The sequence below is a fragment of the Pyricularia grisea genome, chromosome I (genome assembly GCF_004355905.1).
Source record: "Pyricularia grisea strain NI907 chromosome I, whole genome shotgun sequence".
NCBI lineage: Eukaryota > Fungi > Ascomycota > Sordariomycetes > Magnaporthales > Pyriculariaceae > Pyricularia > Pyricularia grisea.
In genome coordinates, this window is record NC_044973.1 from 3,740,897 (window position 1) to 3,760,970 (window position 20,074).

Sequence of the window (20,074 nt, forward strand, 5' to 3'; positions counted from 1 at the left end):
GCAGGCCCTGCCTGTATCGAGGACTAGGGAATGTTCAGCGCCCTGGTCTCGTCTAGTTGGTCCCGTGATGCCTTCCAGGACAGGGCGGAAATTGGATTTCGGTGTGTGCAAGGTCAAAGTGGTTTCCGAGAATGAATAAAGCACCTACGTACTCCGTATACAAACCTAAGCATACTCCGTACAAGGCAAAGGTCAATTGATATTTGTAATTCCAATTCTTACTCGCTGACGCATGTTACGAGCTACGCCACCTAAGCACGTATTTACCGATTTAGTATTTACGTCGTAGGTTGGTCTCTACTCCGCAGTAGTGGTCTTGTGCCTTTCTGTCATTTGCTTGTCGTCTCAGGTATACTTTAAGTGCGCATCTGCCAAGCCACTGCTCATTTGCGCAATGGGATCTTCCTAGTCTTGCGCAGCCAAAGATGGCAAGCTGCATACTTCCCTTTGCGCAATTAAGCAAAGGATCGGCACCAAGTCCACCCAACACAAGAAGGAAAACTTTTTAACACAGAAAATCTCTTTGTTTCAAGACATCACTCATCTTCTAGTCCTGTGTATCTATCTCCCGTGTGCATGCGTGAATCCAAATACCTAAGACAACAGTATAATGCTATTTCTAACGAAGGGTGCAAAAAGTTGAATGTATCACCGCGTTGAAGATGCCTCTCCCACACCGCCTTTTCGGTCCAGGTTGACATCCCAGTCCCTCGACCATGCCGCAGTGAGGAGAAGGACGACGCCACCTTAATTTTTTTTTCTCTCTCTCTCTCTCTGTCTATGTCCTCGGCAAGCCTGGTTGCAGGCGACGCGAGTGTTTCCGAGCGCGTGGGGGCGACAGAAAAGCCTAGCTTGCTCAACACTACGCCGAGGCTTTTCATCTACTGTACTCGGTATGATTATGTTTGTGGAGGGAAAGAAAAGCACACCGGTTCTTAGTTGCTTTGCATGACTACAAGCCTTCGGTCAGAGGCGGAGATGTAAAAGACCCCAGGGAACATGCCTGCTGGAAGGGCATCACTGCCGCTGTAGGGGGAGCAGAAGCAATGAGACCGCTGAAGCCTCAATGCCCGATCTGGATTGCCAACACCAAGGTTTGCCAGGGCTTTGCTATGATTGATTGGTTCTCCGCGTCGGGGAATAGAGATGAATTATATGCATGATGATGGTCATCTCGCCTGTCTTTTATTTTTTATTATGTTGCCTCCGTTGCTGCGTGCTGCAAGGTATGATGGGGAACAAGACGTGTACAATGTAAACAAATACCTGAACTTTTGTAGACGAGTATTTTACTTTGGTAAAAAAAAAAAAAAAAAAAAAAAAGAGCCCCCAGCGGATACTCGTCCGCCTCGGGATTTGCTTACTTTGCCACTGTTGGGTACCATCGGATGCTAGTTCTCATCTGCATGGCGTTTTGCACAAAGAAAAGGAGGTGATGATGGAGGATATAGGCGGCTTGATATGATCCTCAATGTGAACAGTATCCGTACACCAGAAGCCCAAAAGGTCCCCTAACAGTTCCGAGTACTTGGGCAGACTAGCGTCTTTTATCTATTGCGGGAGTTCCTCCGTATGGACAAACCTCAGAAGAGTTTGGATACGAGAAGAAGCAAGAGGCTCCTAGTGCTGGTCAACAGAGCGTGCCTGTTTAGGAAATTCAGACTATATAGAAGGGTGCAGGGTAAGTACCGTAATATGCAGCGCAGAACAGAATTGAGAATTGAGGCTTGCCAGCTAAGTCTAGGAGTGGAATTTTCTTGCGGTGTCATTTTTATTTTCACAGACCTGATATATTCCTTTGCGTGTCTCAAGTCTCAAACTGGAATCTCTACATCAGCCACCACCGCCCTATGATCTGACATGAACACATTGTCGTCAAACCTGTTTGGCAAAACGCCAAACGTGACAAACTTGACCTCGGCGGCGTCATCCTTGACAAAAAGAAAATCGATCTTCTTGGGCGTCTCGTTCGGCTCCCCAAAGGACGTGTACGTGACATCTTTATACCCATACCTCTCCTCCTCCGGGATCACCGTCGAGATGTCCCGCATCCCATCCCCCTCGCCGGGCTTGGTGATGCCATCGTAGGCACCCTCTCCCGGGGCGCTATTAAAATCACCACCCAGAAACACGGGCAGCCTCCGCCCGTCGTCGTCCGTGCTCCACTCCTCCGCCACCGCGAGGAGGACCCCGGCGCTCTCCCTCCGCGCGACCTCGCCCTGGTGGTCCAGGTGGGTGCTCATGACGACGACCGCCGCTCCCGCGGCTTTATGCCGGAGCCGGACCGCCGTCACGACCCTCGGCAGCGCGGCGTCCCAGCCCGTGCTCGGCTCCGACGGGGTCTCGCTCAGCCAGTACGTCTGGGCCCGCTCGGCGCGCCAGACGTCCCGCCGGTAGAAGACGGGCGAGTGCTCGCCCTTTTCGGCGCCGTCGTCACGCCCCACGCCGACGTGCGCCCACGACGGGCCCAGCGCCGCCGCGACGTCGAGCAGCTGCGCGTGGAGCACTTCTTGCAGACACACGAGGGCCGTCTCGCGCCCTGCGGTCGAGAAGCTGAGCTGGGAGAAGAGGTGGCTGCGACGCTCGGCCCAGGGCAGCTCGTTTGGGGATGGGGAGGTCGTGGCATAGCGGATGTTGTGGGTTATGAGGCGGACCGGGAGTCGGGGAGGGGGTTGTGTGGTTACGAGGACCATGGTGGAGGGGTGTATGTGTGCTTTGGTTTGGGGATTTTGGAGATTGAAGGCTTGATGAGCTATGTCGTCATGAACTGAAACCTAGATTAGGATGAGGGCTGACCTAGACGATATCTTCATAACATTAATCGCTGGCACGAAAGAATTGAGATTGCAGCAAACCAAAAACGTCATGGCATGGCGTGAGGGGGATACACGTGACCATGACTTGGCCCAGGGTGACATCCAAGTCAACCATCCGTTTATTCTCTTACACCAAGAATAAGGTTTTGGGGGGAGGGTGTCTCTCCCGGCACAGTTTGATATTCTTATGATGATATATCTGGTATATTACCTTCCTCGTTACCTGGAACCTCTTAGTGAACATATCTATTTGTTAGCACTGTCTTGGTTAGCTGAAAAAGTCCATATGATAGGCCCCAACGCAGGACGCCGGGAGGGCCAGGATGGCGTCTGTATTGGAGAAGATTAAGACATCTCTGTTAATGTTAGTTCTGTTGTAAGCGAGACTAGTTCCAGCCCTGCTGCTCGTAAGAGTAAGAAGCAATCCTAGACTTACTGGAGGTCTAGGAGGTACTCCGTATATGCCACAGCATGTTAGCCACGTGCGTTATACTCTCCTCTAGCGTCCAACTAGACGCATTAGTTCACGGAACTGAGCCGCAATTCTGCTGTGCATGAGCTGGACACGAAGCAAGCCATAGCCATGTGACTGAATGACTGTGATGTCATTGACTTATGGAGTAATATCATCCTGGCTGCAGGAGTACAGACTGGCTGATTATGTTGCTGTAAATCAGCTGTGAGTTGCATGTTAGCTGGGGTAAAAGAACTCAGAATATCATATTGAGTCTGGTAGCAACACTAGCCCTCACCAATACACAGTTTTCCTTATCTTATAATTCTGGGAAGTAGAGTGCCGAGTGTCTACATGGTTCTGGCTGAAGACGAAGAGTCTACCAAAAAGGTTTGCGCAGGCAGACCCTGTGTTGGGATGCGCTTTTTTAGTTGTGTTGCATAGGGCCGTGCCTTGAAAATGCAGGCTATTGCTACTCATAGTATATGCACCTAATTGCAGAGTAGTCAATGAAGCCGGATAAGTATTTATTAGATGTCGTAACCCCCTGGTTTGCGCTTGACGCTTCATTCATGACACAGTATATCCACTACACCGCAACCAAATAGCTGCTCACGGCAATGATGTTTACGCCGTATGCAGCCTTGCGAGCGGTGAATGGAAAATTCAATATACCGTAGTACATTTTGCATGCGACAAGAGCGAATATGGTTCTTTTTATTTTGTTTTATTGTTAGAATCAAGCCCCACGTCAGTGCCACAATCAAGGATCAGCGCAGAATTTCTATCCACTTGACTCAGGGGAGTAAAGTATGACATTTTCCAAGAGTCAGGATTTCTTGATATCGTTCAAGTTAAATTTTATCGTGACTTTTGTTGAGGAGCTACTACCAAGTAGTTCCCAAACCATTGTCGATACCTACCTACCAAATGTGTTTTGTGGTACTCTAATGCAAAATCATTTGCCTTCCCAGGGGTGCAATCAGGGTCCAGGCGACTTGCTTGCCAAATATGGACCATGAAGAACTTGCCAAGTACGATAGGTGGAGGCAAGGCGGAGCTCTGCTCAGAACCGGAATTGTTGTTCAGGATACATAACAGGAGGAGCCCGTTCGCTTTTGCTTGCTTCCACCTGTGATTGTCCAGGAGCGCCTCGGGACTCCGACAAGAACCTGCTGCTCAAACGGTTCCACGGAAAGGAGCATTGCCGCCGAAATGGTTCGTTTCAACCTGGCTCTCGGCCTCTGTGCTGCAGCTGCATATACACCTGCAGCATCGGCAGCGTACATCAGCACAGCCGGGAAGCGCGAGGTCGATTGCACGGGTGTTAAAGCAATCAGTCCGCTCTGCAAATCCAATGAGGCCGCGTTCCACCGAGACGCCTTTTACGTCGGAGGTCGCGACGTCACTACCGACCGGGGAACCAGCACGGCCGACCAACTCTATGTCGAAAAGCTCACACCAACAGGCGGCGTGACACAACCCAACCCACTGGTCTTGTTCCATGGAGGTGGCTTCTCCGGCATCACATGGCTGAACACGCCTGACAACCGTAAAGGCTGGGCGTCGCACTTCATCGAGCAGGGTTACGCCGTCTACATTGTCGACTCGATCGCCGTCGGCCGGTCGACACAAATTGAAGCGGCGGGATATGCCCCCGTCGGGGCCGGTAGCCCAGTCGAGACGCTGCGAGATACTTTCACGGCGCCTCAAGACGTTAACCAGTACCCGCAGTCGCAGCTTCACACCCAATGGCCTGGGACTGGGAGGGAAGGTGACCCGGTGTTTGAACAGTTTCGCCGATCGGCGCTGCCGCTGAGCTTCAACATGGCCTGGCACGAGACTGGCATGCGCGCGGCAGGGTGTGAACTGCTTTCCCTGCTCGGAACACCATCCTTTATAATCTCGCACTCGTTTGGGGCGGTGACGCCGTTCCTGCTCACCAATGATTGCCCGCAGCTCGTGGCAGGAAACATCAACTTGGAGCCGTCAGCAGGACCATTCTACCAGTTCAACCTAGACGGGACTGGCCAAGAAGCCTTCCCCTGGGGCATGTCAAATACCGCCGTCGACTACGAGCCGCCCGTAAAGGATGCGTCCGAGTTAAAGACTGAGTTTGTGGGTAATGCCACCGCAGTTCAAGGCCGTTGTCGAATGTTGGTCGAGCCCGCCCCGAAACTGCCCAAGGTTGCGAGTGTGCCGTATGTGGTTATTGCCGGCGAGGCGAGCATCCACATACTCTGGGACCACTGCTCAGCCATGTTCATCAGACAGATTGGTGGTACTGCAGACTACATCAAGCTTGCCGATGTGGGGGTTCAGGGGAATGGGCACTTTTCGCACATGGAGAAGAACAACCTGGAGGTGGCGCAAGTAGTGCAAGATTGGATTCGAAAGCATACTGCGCCACGCGTGTGAGACAAAAGGACGCGTTGGCTTTCGAATTTCGGATCAGAAACTGTGCCGCCGAAATAAATGATAAGGCTTTTGTCAAGCTAACAAACAGCCTGCCCAGGTACTAGGCAGGAAGATAAAGGTCTAAATTCAAAGCGAACCAACTGCCAATAATACGGGCCACGTGATAGGTAGTGCCTGCTGTATTGAACTTTTTTTTTCGCTTGAGGAAAGAGTGCTATGGTAAGGTACTTTGGCCCTACCAACATCTTTCTTCATCGCAGACGCGGGATTCGGACAGATGCTTGCTTGCTACTCTTTACTTTTGAGATCTCGATCGCGCATTTTAAATGCAAGACATTGTTTCTGTTCGCATCAACTTCGTCGTCTCCGCACCTTGGCCGCATCAATCACACGTCAATGTCATATGGACGCCCAGACGGACGCCTTGAAACACCCCCGCCCGCCTCCAAACAAAATCGCCCCCCACCTTTTGGGGGTCAGCTGCGTACGAGAGAATCACAAAATTCCTCGTAGGTCGTATATCAAACTTCAACCTTGGTCATCTCGAACGACCAACTTGGCAGAATAATCCTTGTCTCGATGAGTCTATGAGCCGTTGATTTTTTATGAATGCAAGGGGGCAATAAAGATGAGGATGGATGTTGCTACGCGTCGCGTCTCTGGTATCTACTTGCAACTTGTCAGGTCATCCGGCGATGGCTTGCACTAAAGTCGACCCAAACTGTTCGTTCCTGTCGATAGAGCGATAGGAATAACAATGGTTCCAAAAATTGCCCTGTCGGTAACGCGAGCCATTCAGATATTGGCCATGTCTGGCCGATATCGGTGACTCTTGTTCAAACACGATGCTCTAAGACCATATTCAGTTAATACCATTCAGCTGGTATTTGTTTTGCTGAACGCTAAAAACTACAAGAAACAGCAAAAACCAACAGCATCGACAAAAGAACTACCCAAAATCACCAATAGCTCTGGTGCGGCCTGGCGGCCGCATAATGCAAGGTACGCGGCTTCAAGATCGACAGGGAACATGTATACATCTTGGTGCATCTGCCTGCCGCTGCAGCCTGGCGATGTTGGTGGGCGTTGATTAGCCCGGGCCTTCCCTCCTTCTCACGTACTTTTTCACAAGTGCGTGATACGAGAACATCTCGGGACTCGTAGTCTATTATCAGCCTCCCTCCCACCATTTGAACCGGTACCGTCGGGGTTAACAAAAATACTCGCTAGAGATTATATACACTAAACAATAGGCCTTGGTGTGGTGTGCACAGTCACCTGTCAACGGCCTTCATATATCCTGGCTGATCAATCAAGGCAAGAACTATTCGTGCCCGGCTAGCTACACTCCATCACTGTCTTAGCCCCGTCACGAGGACGACAATATCACCCGAATTTCTCCATGCTAACGGCCCGGTTTTAGATGCCAAAAATCCAGCTTTTGCTTAAGCCAGAGAACGCGACTGAAGATGCGCCGTCGCAATCTGTACCCAGCCAAGCCCCGCACGATGATTCACATGTGTATGCAGGCATACTACCACTTAGCACGCCGCGACTAAATCCAACAGATGGCGCGTCTTGAATCCTTGGCCCTGCGCCATATACAGTTTAGCTCCGGCAGAGCTCTCTTGGTTTTATTTTGCCAGGGAGGCCCTCCGAACCCCACACAGCCTTCAGCCGTCGTGTGAATCACATCCAACCCCCAAGGTCTACTTATCCGGTTTCTGCTATCTACTTGGCTGGCAAAAGGTTCCGGTTTATGCACTCACACAAATGAATGTGCCTGTCGTCTCGTCTTGCCCATAGAGTATGTGACACCCAAGCTGAGAATGACCATTCTCCACCAGCACGAGACAGCGACAAGTTCCCCGCCGATGACTTACATGCTAGCCCGGGACTATGGTGCTTTTGTTTCTGGCATGTTCTTGCCCCGGCGCAAGACCGCCGGGCAGTGTAGACGTGGTGGTGTGGACGCCTGACTAGTCTGCGCATCTGCCTGCTTTTTTTCTTTTTGCTTGCTTACCACCCCCCCAATTCCTCATTATAAAATAACTAGGGTCGCTTTTTGCTATTACCGTTCTGTCCACTCGGCTTTCCCCTCTCATTCGTGTCGCACTGCATCCCGCGCACTCCTGTTTGAACGTCAACTTTCTCTGATAGGAGGAACTAGTGATCCTGTCGTTACCATTCGTCACAATTCCTCGCACGAGATATCAGATTCGTTTTGAGCCGGCCAGGCCGGCGCGCTTTACTGGGTTCAGCTCAACCCAGCTTATAAGCGAGTTCTCCCATCATTTTTTGTCAGATTATCAGTTCACTTGACTTTTCTTTGAAAAAAAAAAAGATATATCAACATCTTGCACGTACTGGTTAGAGTCCTGAACTTTTTCATCATGTCTTCTACCTTCATCAACACCACCCACTTGCCCGGCAGCATCCACAGCGCCAACACTTCAAAGAAGGTCACCCAACACAGACCATCACCATACCTCAGCATCCAAAACAGCAGCGCCATGGGTAGCTCCTGGCCTCCAACTCAACTTCATCTGCGGGAAATAATGACACCGGACTACGACAATGATATCCCAATTTTGGAGCGTAACCTTGACTTTATCGACGACGATCCACTCACATACTTCCTCACCCCGACCAAGGAAGAGGACGATCCGATGATGGACTTCGACGCCGGGATCGACGGATCCTCAACCGATATGATCCGCTCCGTCAGCCCCTCGCAGCTCGACGGCGGCAAGAAGAGCAGCAGCAACAGCGCCAGCAGCAGCATCCCGTTCGCCCGGCCATTAACACCACCACGCTCACCGCCGGCGCTGGGCGAGTCTACGGACGAGGAGATGGACGACGACGAGGACGACTACATCCGCCTCGGGTCGAGGAGCCAAGCCCTGCTCCCGCTGTCGCTCAGCGACTTTTCCAAGGAGCAGGCACTGCTGAGGACGGCCTCGTTCCCCGGCCGCTCGCAGCGCGGCCGCAGGGCCACCTATACTGCCAACTCGAGCAGGAGGAGACTGTCGCCCAGGTCGTGGAGGGAGCCCAGCCCTGACGTCTGGAGCATCGAGGAGGAGCCCGAAGACTCTGGCACCCTCAAGGCGGCAGAGGATAAGAAGAAGAAGGCTGAGGGCAAGCCCAAGAAGAGGGTGAGGTTTGTGCTGCCAGCGGAGGAGTCTTTTCATTGATTATTGGGATTTTTAGCTTTTCTTGAATTTCATCTCGCCTGGGAGGCGTTTTTCTCCATCTATTTTCTTTAGTTTGGTTCTCTTTCATTCTCTATTTACATGCTCTTGGAAACTGGGTTATATTAAACCAGTCCTCGAGGCCGGACTGTGCATTACTAGACGGACGGCACGGTTGCATTGGGTTTGGCGTTGGTTATATCCTCTTGTTTCTGTTATCACTTTTCTGTTCTTGTTCTGCAGTCTCACAGCTCCTATCTGCTGCTGGACATTTCTGGGCGGGCGGAATAATATGTGTGTGTTTGGTTGATTGTTGTTCCAGTCCTTTGGGTTCTCACCCGCAGTGCCGTATATTTTTTTCTGAGCACATCCTTTCCTACCGGGGTTTCTCCTTCGCACCCATCCCCCTACATCCTACCTCAATCATCTTTCTTAATTTCTCGGGGTTTTCTTATCTACCGAGCCTTATTGTACACACATGGCTATTGGGCAGGGGTTATCTTTTTTTTATTACTCCTACACAGACACAGAATGACAAACAATACCACGCGTAAAAATTTAGCGCGCAGTCACTCACATAATATTTCTTTCATGCACGTGAATCAAGGTCTCTCGTAAGCAAACAATAGTAGTAATGCACACGGGGTTCTCGCGGGAGATATTGAGTGGCAACAAAGTCACAGTCACATCTCGTTGTGATTCCGCCTTTCAAGTCCGACTTGCCCCATTGGGCAGGACCCCAAGGGAGGGAGCAGCTGTTTGTTTCTTTTTCATATTTTAGTTCTTACTGGGTCACACGCTTGCGATTGTGATGTTGGCTTAACCGGGATGGTGGTGGTGGTGTGTGTGTGTGTGTGTGTGTGTGTGTGTGAGTAGTATGCATGGGCATCATGTAAGCGGCTGAGACATTTCTGGAGATGGGCTCTATGGGCAGGGCAACAGGCTTTTTGTTTTGATTTATGCAACGTTTTCTCGGGAGTTCGGGATGATTAGATATTTTCCCACCGGTTTTTGGGTGCAGTTATCTCACGTGAGGATTGATTGCAATGGCGGGAAATAGAAGCCATAAAAATAGTAATACAATAAGAAACGGGTCCCCCGGGTTGTCCTGTAAACGGCCGATAGACCGAGAGTGGCCGTTGCATTGCTTAAAGGGCTGAAGCCTATGGCTATGGGATTGGACGGGGGGTGAGCGCTAGCACCGGAAGATGCACAAAAGAGGGTGTGGTATCTCGGGTGAAGCAGGCCTTACAGCACACGCTTATCGCCGAACTTGTTTGGAGAGGGGGAATGCATAACAACGCTAAAGTCGGCTGGGCTATGAGAAAACCGGCTTCTCGGCCATCCACAACGTCGGGACAAGACGCGCAACAAAGGGAATATGGGATGCGCACTGGTGCCAAATACGATTTTGCTCCATGTACACGTATACTCTCCGTACCGCGCTGGTAAGGTTATGCCTGGTAGGGTTGGCAACCACGGGCCTTTTCCTCCGGCGGGGGCGCTGAGACAAGACTATTTGATACCGGTCATGGCTATAGGTTGCTATTGTCAATAAATATCAGATCCAGCCGTTGAAAGGCAGAGAGAGGGTGGTCGAGGGTTTGGCCTTGTTTTTTATCATATAGGTACTTTTTTTTTTCCCTGAAAAAGGAATATGATAACTGATGGTTGCAACTGGGTATGGAACTGCATTGGCGTGGCTTGATTTGATGTGCGACGAATCTGCAGGATGCAAAAGATCATTTTCTTGTCTTTGGTTACGCCACCTAACAAGCTGGATGGAGGTCGGGTCCTAATTTAATGCCTACCAACCTTAAAGTTATGGTGGAAAGAGGGGTATACCCTGTCTTATAGCAAGATTAGGGATATTGACAATGGGTATCGTTGGGGACGACTATATTAGACAAGTTGTATGATAAAGAAAATAATGCCTGGAACTCCATTCCCGATGGAAGGTCTTCGCGCCGTAAATTGGCGAAAACTTTTGTCGATTGCTAGTGAATCTCACGATCTCAACAGGGAAGCAAAATCAAGGACATGGTCTTGACGAGACCCGCCACAACCGGAGTTTGGGATTGCTGTCAACGCTGGTAGAGTTTTATTTATTTATTTATTTTTTCTTCCCAAGTCATTCTGCAACAATCGCAGCGTATGCTGGCGTAGAATGTCAAAGAATGGCTCTAGAGAGCTGAGGGTTTCGGAAATGCATGACCTATGGCTGAAGAAACTCGATACACTTTATCATGTATTAGTTCTTGAAGCCCATCGGAGGTTGGGGTCATTTGTCTGTAGGTCTAATTTGCCAATTTGGGTAGATCGACTTTCCCGACACGACCCCGCTGTTGCTTGTCCACAACTGGGCATGGGAAGCAGTCCTTGACTCGGATCATTGAAGAATCCTTGTACTTGTGACACCTATATCCCTGTCATTAATCTGACACTTCAGTAGAAACTTTGTTTACTTTTGCGCTGCTGCACCTATCAAGAGCTCCCTGCTGGAAGCTAGCCATTGGCTGCTTGCTCTAACAACTTGCGGCCCATCTTGTTTTGTTGTCATTGGCACGTCACTACGGCACCGACCTGCATCTGTCAGATCAACTCGGCAAAAGTCACTAGCATTCTCAGAAGAACTTAGGGAGGTACCCCCAAAAACGCTCTTGTACTTTTGGCCATCTTTGACTACCGTACGTTTTGTTGTTACTGGCTGCAAAATAAGACACTTCAAAGCTACGGATAGACGATTACTTCCCAAAGCATTGATCACCACGTAGCATCCGCGCGGCAGGGTTACACTACTCCCGCAGCTTGGTTTCCGGGTCGGTCGCGTTGGGGGTGGTTGCGCGACAATTTCAAGTCGTCATTGCTTGTGCAGGACGCTGCCGTCCGGGCAATTTTTTTTTTTTTTGTTCGCTTTGTTCGATTTTTTTTTTTTTTTTTTTTTTTTTTTTCGATTTTTGATCCGTCATTCTTCACTGTTCGCCATCCGTCCATTTTTGCCTTCGCCGTTTCTACATACTGCATACAAGCGTTCACAATTTTCAAAAATAAACAGGCAAATGATACTTCAACTAATTTCAGAACGTCAACCTTTCCGCAACTTGAGTTGTTGCGGTAGTTGTTTGGGGTGTGCTCACCTAGGTGTGTAGTGATTTCGATTACTTGGTTGTTCCTCGTCTCAAATTGGCTGGCACCACTGGTTGTCTATTGACCCACGGTCTTGGTTGCCCTGCACAACGATCCGCCCGTCAGCCAAGCGTAACTCTCCAACCACACCTCCACTCACACCAACATATACAGACATCTGAATACACACATCTGACACAAGACTTCGTCGCATCCGATCTGTTGTTTTTCTTTGGTTTGATCTTCTCACTCATTTGCCATTTTGGGGTAGCCTTGGCTTTTCCCCTTCACATCAATAATTATCTTTTTCAGCCTAGCAAGGCGAACACTACCTTTCACGATCTTTCTATACATATCCTAGATCTAGTTGATCTCAGATAATAGCATTGCGCAGTCGAAGGCATCGTCTCGTCCGGTATGGAGGCATTCGACTAAATAGCTAACTCCAGCACCGCCCAGACCATGACGACACCGAATCCACCACCGGAAGATCAGGCCTCGCCAGAAGCTGCGGCCCCAAGCACAGAGTCCGACAAGCAGAGCACTGAAAGTACCGCCGCCAAGGACAACGACGCTGCTAAGGACAGTAGCACCTCGAATGAGAATGCCGCCGCCAAGACTAGTGGCACCTCGAAGGACAATGGCACGGCGAAGACCCCCAAACACCGACGCGGCGTATCGACGGGCGGGACACCGCAGACCGCTCCCCCAATCATCGTGACCACCCTGCCCTCCGGCGGCAATCGGCCACGCTCCTCGACGCTCAAGCCTCAACCCACACTGCTGACCGACTTCCTGCTCGGCCGGCAGTCGCCCGCCCGCGTGGCCGCCATGCGTCAGCAGAGGCTGGACTCGATGGCCGTGCGTGCCGAAATCAAAAAGGAGATGCGCGAGGCCGCCGTCAACAGGCTGGCGCAGCCGGGCGGTGTCCGCGACCGTGTGCAGAAATGGCAAAAGAACAACGCAGCCGCGATGCTGGCCGGGGACCCCGAGGACGCAGCGAGCGAGCCGACCGACGTCGCCTTCAACGTTGACGAGGATAGCGTTACGGAGGAGGACCGACAGCGCATAAAGTTTAGACAGCAGCCCAAGCACAGGAGGAAAAGCTCGGCCAAGCCCGTTAAGGTTGAACCCTCAAGCAAGGGTGAGGGCGATGAAGAAGCCGTTGAAGACGCAGAACCTCCCGCGGAGCCAGCATCCCCACCAAAGAAAAGGATCGTTAGTGACGAACACTGGATGAAGCGTAGGAGGAGGAGTCCGCCAGGCTCCAGGGCCATAAGGATGAAAGCAGGAGGCGGCCCGTCACCGTTACCAAAAAACTTTCTTCAAAGACCAGCTCCAAATCCACCGGTGAATAACAAGATCGCCGCCTGGGCTGCCAAGGTTGAGCCTATGGAAATTCCAACCAAGACCACAAAATACTATTCAAAATCCGGGGACGCAATCGAGGTGGAGGAGGATGATCTCAGCAGCGCAGTCAGCAGCTCGAGATTTACTGAAGGGGAAGGCAGCCGAGTGCGATCAGCCACCTCCAGGAGATCTGAAGGTTCTAGCGCGAGGACAACAGGAAGAAGCAGCGCAAGGACTCTGGAAGATGATGGTATCCGTGTACGACCGATCCGTTCACAGTCCAGAAAACCAAAGGATGATGGTGATGATGGTATCAGAGTCACATCTACGTCGACGTTACCAGACGATGGCATCAGAGTGAGGCCATTGCGTACAAAAGAAAGCAGAGAGGATCGTACCCGTTCAAGATCTAGAAAACCGTCCAGAGAGCGACCGCGGAGAGTCGCGAGCGCACGGCGGGATCCATCACCTTCTACCATATTGCAATCCGAGGTTGATACACTGTCTATTCCGGATACTCCTACTAGGAAATCCGGTCGAAAAAGTCCGCCGAGGAATAAGAAGAGCAAACCTCCACCAACAGAGATCACAGAGATCACGCAGACAACCCAAACTACAGATGCCACTGAGGCGACTGGTGTGACGGAGGCGACCGGCACGTCCTACCTCACAGGAACTACGGGTACCACAGACATGACCGGAACCACGCGTACCGAAGATCTTTCAGACGATAGGTCTTCAAGCGATTATGACAACTCGGACCTTCCGTCCACCTTACCAGCAAAATCCCTGGCCGATATTCCATTCGGATACTCGGCATTTAGCGAGCTTGATCTCCCCATCCGAGGTGATGGAGGAAAGATGCAGAGACCAAAGGCACAAAGATCGCCAAGTTTTAACGCCACCGCTGTGTTCAAAAAGGTATACAGCGAGGGCAGGAAAATAATAACTCATACAGTACAGCCTCCGGAACCTCCGAAGCCGGCGATGAACCAGCCTCCCAACATCGAAAACTGGTTGAGCAGCACTGTTGATCCATTTGTAGAGTCACCAGAAGTGGAAAAGGAGGATGTGGAGCAGGAATGGAAAAATGCTGCAAAGAGACGGTCAGATGCTGGCAGAAGGCGTCCCAAGGCACCAGATAGAAGCGATATCTCATCTGAGACGGCACCGACTGTACAGGAGGAAAACCAGGAAAACAAAGACCCGAAACCAGCTGTTGCCGAGGAGAGAACACCACAAAGGGAGACAACCGTCACTCCACCATCCACGGGGCTGAAGCGGAGCGGAGCCACAAGAGGTATGTCTTCGCCCGTGAAGACAGCCCCTAAACCAGCACCCAAGAAGCCTTTCCGAGAGGCCCTTAAAGAAGCATTCCGCGGAGAGTCTGTCGGACACAAGATTTCACCCAAGAGATATGCTAGCTTTGAGAAAGAAAAGGTAACGGAACCAGAACCGGAGCCCTACGAGGAATCAGAAAGGGGTTATCATGTTTCGCGCGAGTCTCGAGACCATCGCAGGAGATCATCAGGATCTCGTAGGTCACAATCACCTAGTTCTTCTCTCACATACGACAGCCAGTCGACGTTACCTCCGCCGCCGCCAGCAGCTGCTTTGCCTAGAAGGTTGAAGCCCCCAACAAATGGACTTCATGAATTATCTACAATTGTTTCTATGGAGGACTCTAGGGGAGGACAGTCCGAAGTCGACTCGGTATTATCAGAAACAACAGTTACACAGACTTCGGACTTTACGAAATTCACGGGCGCATCCTCAGCAGTTCGACGAAGATCCACAGTCAAGAAAAGGCTTACGAAGCATTCAGACTTGGTCTCAGTGCTGTCATTACCAGAAGCCGCGGGTGTGCCAACTAGAGCGCCCAGTATAAGAGTGGCCCGGAGCTTGCGCAGAAAGACCAGTAAACTGGAAAACGCCACGTTGGATGACCTGCTACACGAGTTCATTGAGGATGAGAACTTTTACCAACGTGAACTGAGGACGATCATCGATGGCGTCATTCCCGTGCTGCTCAAGGAAGTTGTCTGCAGTGATACCAGAATCATCCAAGATCTCTTCGGTTCGGCCTTTGGAAATGAAGGCCACGGTAGAGCTGCTCCTGATGCCGCAGAGAAGGCGGTGGTATCGATGGGGGTGGCTCTGGAGAGAATCAACAATCATCACAAGGCGATTCCTTACACTGACCCCAACCTGGTGGCTGTATGGTTGGAGAGGATCGTGCCTATTTACAGCGCCTACTATGATGTATGGCGCCTCGGATTCCAGGACTTGATTGTCAACCTCGCTCCAGCTGCTGGCAAGACTGATGAGGAAGACTCGCTTGTGAATGCGCTGCCGCGCAATGCAGAGGGAGACGTTATTAATGACAACGGCGACAGGGTGGATGTAGCCCACCTGCTAAAGAGGCCCCTTATCCGCGCCAAGTGGCTCCTCAAGCTGAGCAAGGGACTGCGCCATGTGCTTGGCAATGACGTTGTGCCGGACAACCTAGTAGACAAGTTTGCAGACTTGCAAGCCAAGGCGCAGCGTCGGCACCGTGAAGAGCAGGCTAGAAAGACGAACGACGATGCCTCCAACACAGATACGAGCCGCGCACGAGACCTGAGGACACTTCGTCCCCTTGACGGCATCTTCATTGACCAGACACGCGAGGTCAACTCCAAAGACGTCTTCTCACTCGACCTGGCCCACTCGAATGGCCAGCGACTCGAATGCCAGGTGGAGCTTATTTACAGAGACAAGCTTACAGATTCTCATGACCGGGGTGACCTTTTGATCAGAGAAAGCGGTCCCACTGGTGTTCAATACCTTCTCTTTGCCCCTATTTTCTGGGAAAACGTGTCGGCTCGGCGTGGCGACGGAGAAGGGAAGCTCGTGCTCATGATCCGCGGCACATATGGGCACGATGACTGGTATGAGCTTCTGAACCTGCAAACCGATTACGACGATGCGATTCCCGAGTGGCTTGAACTCCTCGGCACTGTTCCTCGGCCGCCTGCACCGCCCGCAGCATCAAGTACAGATCTACTCCACGTTCAGGACATCAGAACCTCGAGGTCTGGCGAGGTTGATGTGCCTGTTGGGGCTCAGAAGTTTAGCCGAACGCTTCCATCAGTTCCTAGGGAAGGTTCACCACAGACCCCAAGCCGCTATCATCACGTTCGTAACCGCAGTGTCCCGACAACTCCCACACTCACTGGAGATGCCACGCCCAAGACTCGTTCACCAAGCGCTAGCTATTCGCCAGACTCGGATCGGACACCAACGCAGTCCACCTACGCCCCATCGCCCGAGTCTGACCGCGAAAGCCGCAGCAAGTCGGCAAACTCCACCCCAGTCCGGGAGGATGGCGCCCCGCCACCTCCTATCCATAGAACATTCACGTCCAAGAAGCCTATGGTCGTCGAGCTCCCGCCACCCGCTCGCGTCAAGCGCCATGGCTCATCTCCTCTCAAGCACGAATATCGGCCATCGGACGTGTCATCAGAGTCATCAGAAGAGGAGGATGACTCTGATACGGAATCGTCTTACTCGGACTCCCTCTCCTCAGGTGACGAACTTGAGGATGAAGATGTCCCTGAAACAGAGCCTGGCATCAGTATTAGAAAGCCAGAGTTTAGCTTCAACCCCAACGCATCGGTTCTTTCCGATGATAGCATCACACCATCTGCCTCGGCATCCCAAGTGGACCTTCGGGGTCCTGATGGAGCAGATGAATCAGTCAAGGCCGTTGCTACTATATCATACTGGTCTAACAAGCGCGGCCGGTGGAAGGAGGTCCGCTCGGATGCCTGCAATGTCAGCATCACCCCAGGATTGCTCGAGGTGCACCCAATGACTGTCGACCGTCCTGTGGGCTCCGAAATGATGGGAAGAGCGGATGCCGGGGCTGATGTACCTCTTATTGCGCTCGATCTGACACCGCTGGTCATGATCCGAAAGAGCACTGCGATCGACCTCGAGATCCGTTCGCCGGTGCGATCTTACTCAAAGCTGAGCGGCATCGACGGCATCATCTTCCGCTTCCGTGCATTGTCCCCTATGCACCTAGAGCACCTTTACGCAGCGGTGCACCATTCTCGTATGAACAATGCCAAGTTCCGGGCCCTCGAAGAGGAGGCGCGGTTCAGGTCGTTTGGCCAAGGTCAAGGCAACGGCCAACAGGCTACTAGCGCTAGCGGGAGCGGCAAGAGGTCCTGGTTCGGGCGCAAAAATAGCTACCGCGCGTCGACGCGGGCGCCGAGTCAGAGCCAGCAAAGTGGTAGCGGCTCCTCTGGCATTTCAATATCTGCATCGAGCTTCCTGAAGCGACTGACGGGTGGATCCGGCCTCGCCTTCAACATTGACAAGTCGTCGCTGCAGCAGCAGCATCAGCGCGACAGCAGGCCCAGCAGCGCGGCCGGTCCGACTTCAATGTACACATCTTCTTCATCCGGCAGGGACGGGAACACTCCGCCAAGATCCCCCAGTGTCAGCATGGCGTCGTCACCGAACCGCGGTATTCAGGCCTGTGGCGGGACGACGGACCTCCGGATCAGGTGCCACCTCCTCGTATCGGCAAACAAGTGGGAGGACAACGGCAACTGCCTGCTTTCAATATCACGGCCACCACCAGGCGTGCGGCAGGAGCTGCGCGTATACCACGGCATGGAGAAACGAATCCTAGTTACGCAGGTGCCCAAGAAGCAGTCGATACTCCTGCCGAGATCGGACGAGGCCTCGGCGCCACCCAAGGTCATCCTCGACGTCGTCCTGGGCAGCCGATGCTTCAGCATGTTGGGCACGAGGGGAATCATCCTCAACGTGTGGGAGGACCTGCGCGACGACCAAAACCGGGTCGGCAGCGCGCCAGCCGAGGGCGCACTGGCCGGACGCGTCAAGAAGTGGTGCTTCCAGTGTGCCAGCGCGGTCGAGGCCAACTGGATCTTTGGGCTCGTCGCGAGGGAGGTGGAGATCCCATAGAGGATGGGAATTATTTGTTTGCGCGCGCATTCTGTTTGGTCACCCCTTGTGACATTTACTTTTTTTTTCACCCCTTTTCGATTGTGTGTTCTTTTTTTATTTTATTTTTGCTCGATACCCATTAGTTGTTTCATGTTACTGTTTCCTTTTGGTTCCTCTTTAGAACGCATATTCCTGTTGTTGCTTTTATTATATACTGTCACTTGTTTTGTATTCCGGTATAGCATTGCATCGTGGTTTGGAAACCGGGGCAGACGAAAGCAGGTCGATGTTGGCCAGTCTCAAAGTCTTGGTTTTTTGTTTGTCTTTTTTTTTTCTCTCTCTTGTTGTTTCTATCACCTAGAGCATTATTCCTGCATTGTTTTAGACTGGCATCGATGGGGGGTTTTTCGAATTCGGGCGACGGCGTACTGGCGGCGACAGCCTGGATTTTATCATTATTCTTTTACTGTAAATACAAACTTTGATGACTCTATATGTGGCACGACTGTGTTTTCTCTTGATTCATTTCTCTTTCGGGGTACACATAGACACGGGTACGGGAGAATTCATTTACTAAAAACACATTTCAACTGCTTTACGTGGTATAACTTTTGTAGGAGTTTTTCCTCTTCCGTCAGGGGGTAAATACAACAAAGGTAACCTAAATTTAGTGAAACTACACGGTCAAACACAAACCATACATGGCCAAAATTAAAACATAGCCCATACGCTCCATTAAAAGAACAAGTAGTTATAAAAGGCTGGAAGTTTGAGCATGAGAATTGTCAACCATAATTTCCGACATCACTCCTTTTTTGACCACAATTCTCATTGTCAACACCTATCTATCTGGTATAGCCTTTGTTCAACTCAAATCCATTCAAACAAGCAACAAAATGAAATTCATTTCCTCCATCTCCATAACCGTCTTAGCCACCCTCGTTACGGGCATCGCTTTGCCCGACGCCGGTACTCCCAACATTGCCGCTGCCAATTTGGAAAAACGCACATTTGGAGACATTGAGGATCCAACAATTTATTGCCACAATGGGGAGGGATGGTGCGACAAGGGGAAATGCTACATACCCATAAGTTTGACCACCCATAAATTGGTTGACGATGCTGCGTGTAAAAATACCACAAACACAAAACTATAAAACCACGCAATTATAAAACACAAAACAACAAATTATTAAGCCTTTTATTTTGGACCTGACTTTACATAAACGTTACCGAATAAAAAAAAATTGTATATAAAGGTTTGGGAATTGGAAAATAAAAAAATCCAATTCCTAGTTTTTTATCATTACAAATCTCGTTATTAAAAATTATCTGGCATAGCTCGTTATCCAACTTAGCTCGTTATCCAATTTTATTTCACAACCAACCAACCAACCAACCAACAATGAAATTTATTACCTCCATTTCGGTCACCTTTTTAGCCGCCCTCGTTACGGGAATCGCTGTGCCCGACGTCGGTGCCCCCAACGCTGCCTCCAACGCTGCCGCTGCCAATTTGGAAAAACGCTCACTTTCAACACTTCCACCAGCTGTTTCATGCCAAAATGGGGAGGGATGGTGCGACAATGGAAAATGTCACATACCCACAAGTTTGACCACCTGGAAATTGGTCGACGATGTTGTGTGTAAAAATAACACAAGCACAAAATTATAAAACCAAAACAACAAATTACCTGGTTTTTTGTTTCGAATTTGATTTAATATCAACGTTACCGAACAAAAAAAGAATGTATATA

General features: G+C 51.0%; 4 protein-coding genes across 4 annotated transcripts; 3 read left to right on the forward strand and 1 right to left on the reverse strand.

Moving 5' to 3' along the window:
* Nucleotides 1-1,814: 1,814 nt before the first annotated feature.
* Nucleotides 1,815-2,693, reverse strand: PgNI_06179 (uncharacterized protein; the record flags this gene model as incomplete). The annotated part of the gene is made up of 1 exon (XM_031126206.1): nucleotides 1,815-2,693. One exon carries the CDS (start codon nucleotides 2,691-2,693, stop codon nucleotides 1,815-1,817), a length of 879 nt encoding a protein of 292 aa, XP_030983149.1.
* Nucleotides 2,694-4,485: 1,792 nt separating this feature from the next.
* Nucleotides 4,486-5,688, forward strand: PgNI_06180 (uncharacterized protein; the record flags this gene model as incomplete). The annotated part of the gene is made up of 1 exon (XM_031126207.1): nucleotides 4,486-5,688. One exon carries the CDS (start codon nucleotides 4,486-4,488, stop codon nucleotides 5,686-5,688), a length of 1,203 nt encoding a protein of 400 aa, XP_030982347.1.
* A 2,393-nt stretch (nucleotides 5,689-8,081) lies between these two features.
* On the forward strand, nucleotides 8,082-8,882 carry PgNI_06181 (uncharacterized protein; the record flags this gene model as incomplete). The annotated part of the gene is made up of 1 exon (XM_031126208.1): nucleotides 8,082-8,882. The coding sequence occupies one exon, from the start codon at nucleotides 8,082-8,084 to the stop codon at nucleotides 8,880-8,882; it is 801 nt and encodes a 266-aa protein (XP_030982348.1).
* A 3,585-nt stretch (nucleotides 8,883-12,467) lies between these two features.
* Nucleotides 12,468-18,335, forward strand: PgNI_06182 (uncharacterized protein; the record flags this gene model as incomplete). The annotated part of the gene is made up of 1 exon (XM_031126209.1): nucleotides 12,468-18,335. The coding sequence occupies one exon, from the start codon at nucleotides 12,468-12,470 to the stop codon at nucleotides 18,333-18,335; it is 5,868 nt and encodes a 1,955-aa protein (XP_030982349.1).
* Between the last annotated feature and the right edge of the window lie 1,739 nt (nucleotides 18,336-20,074).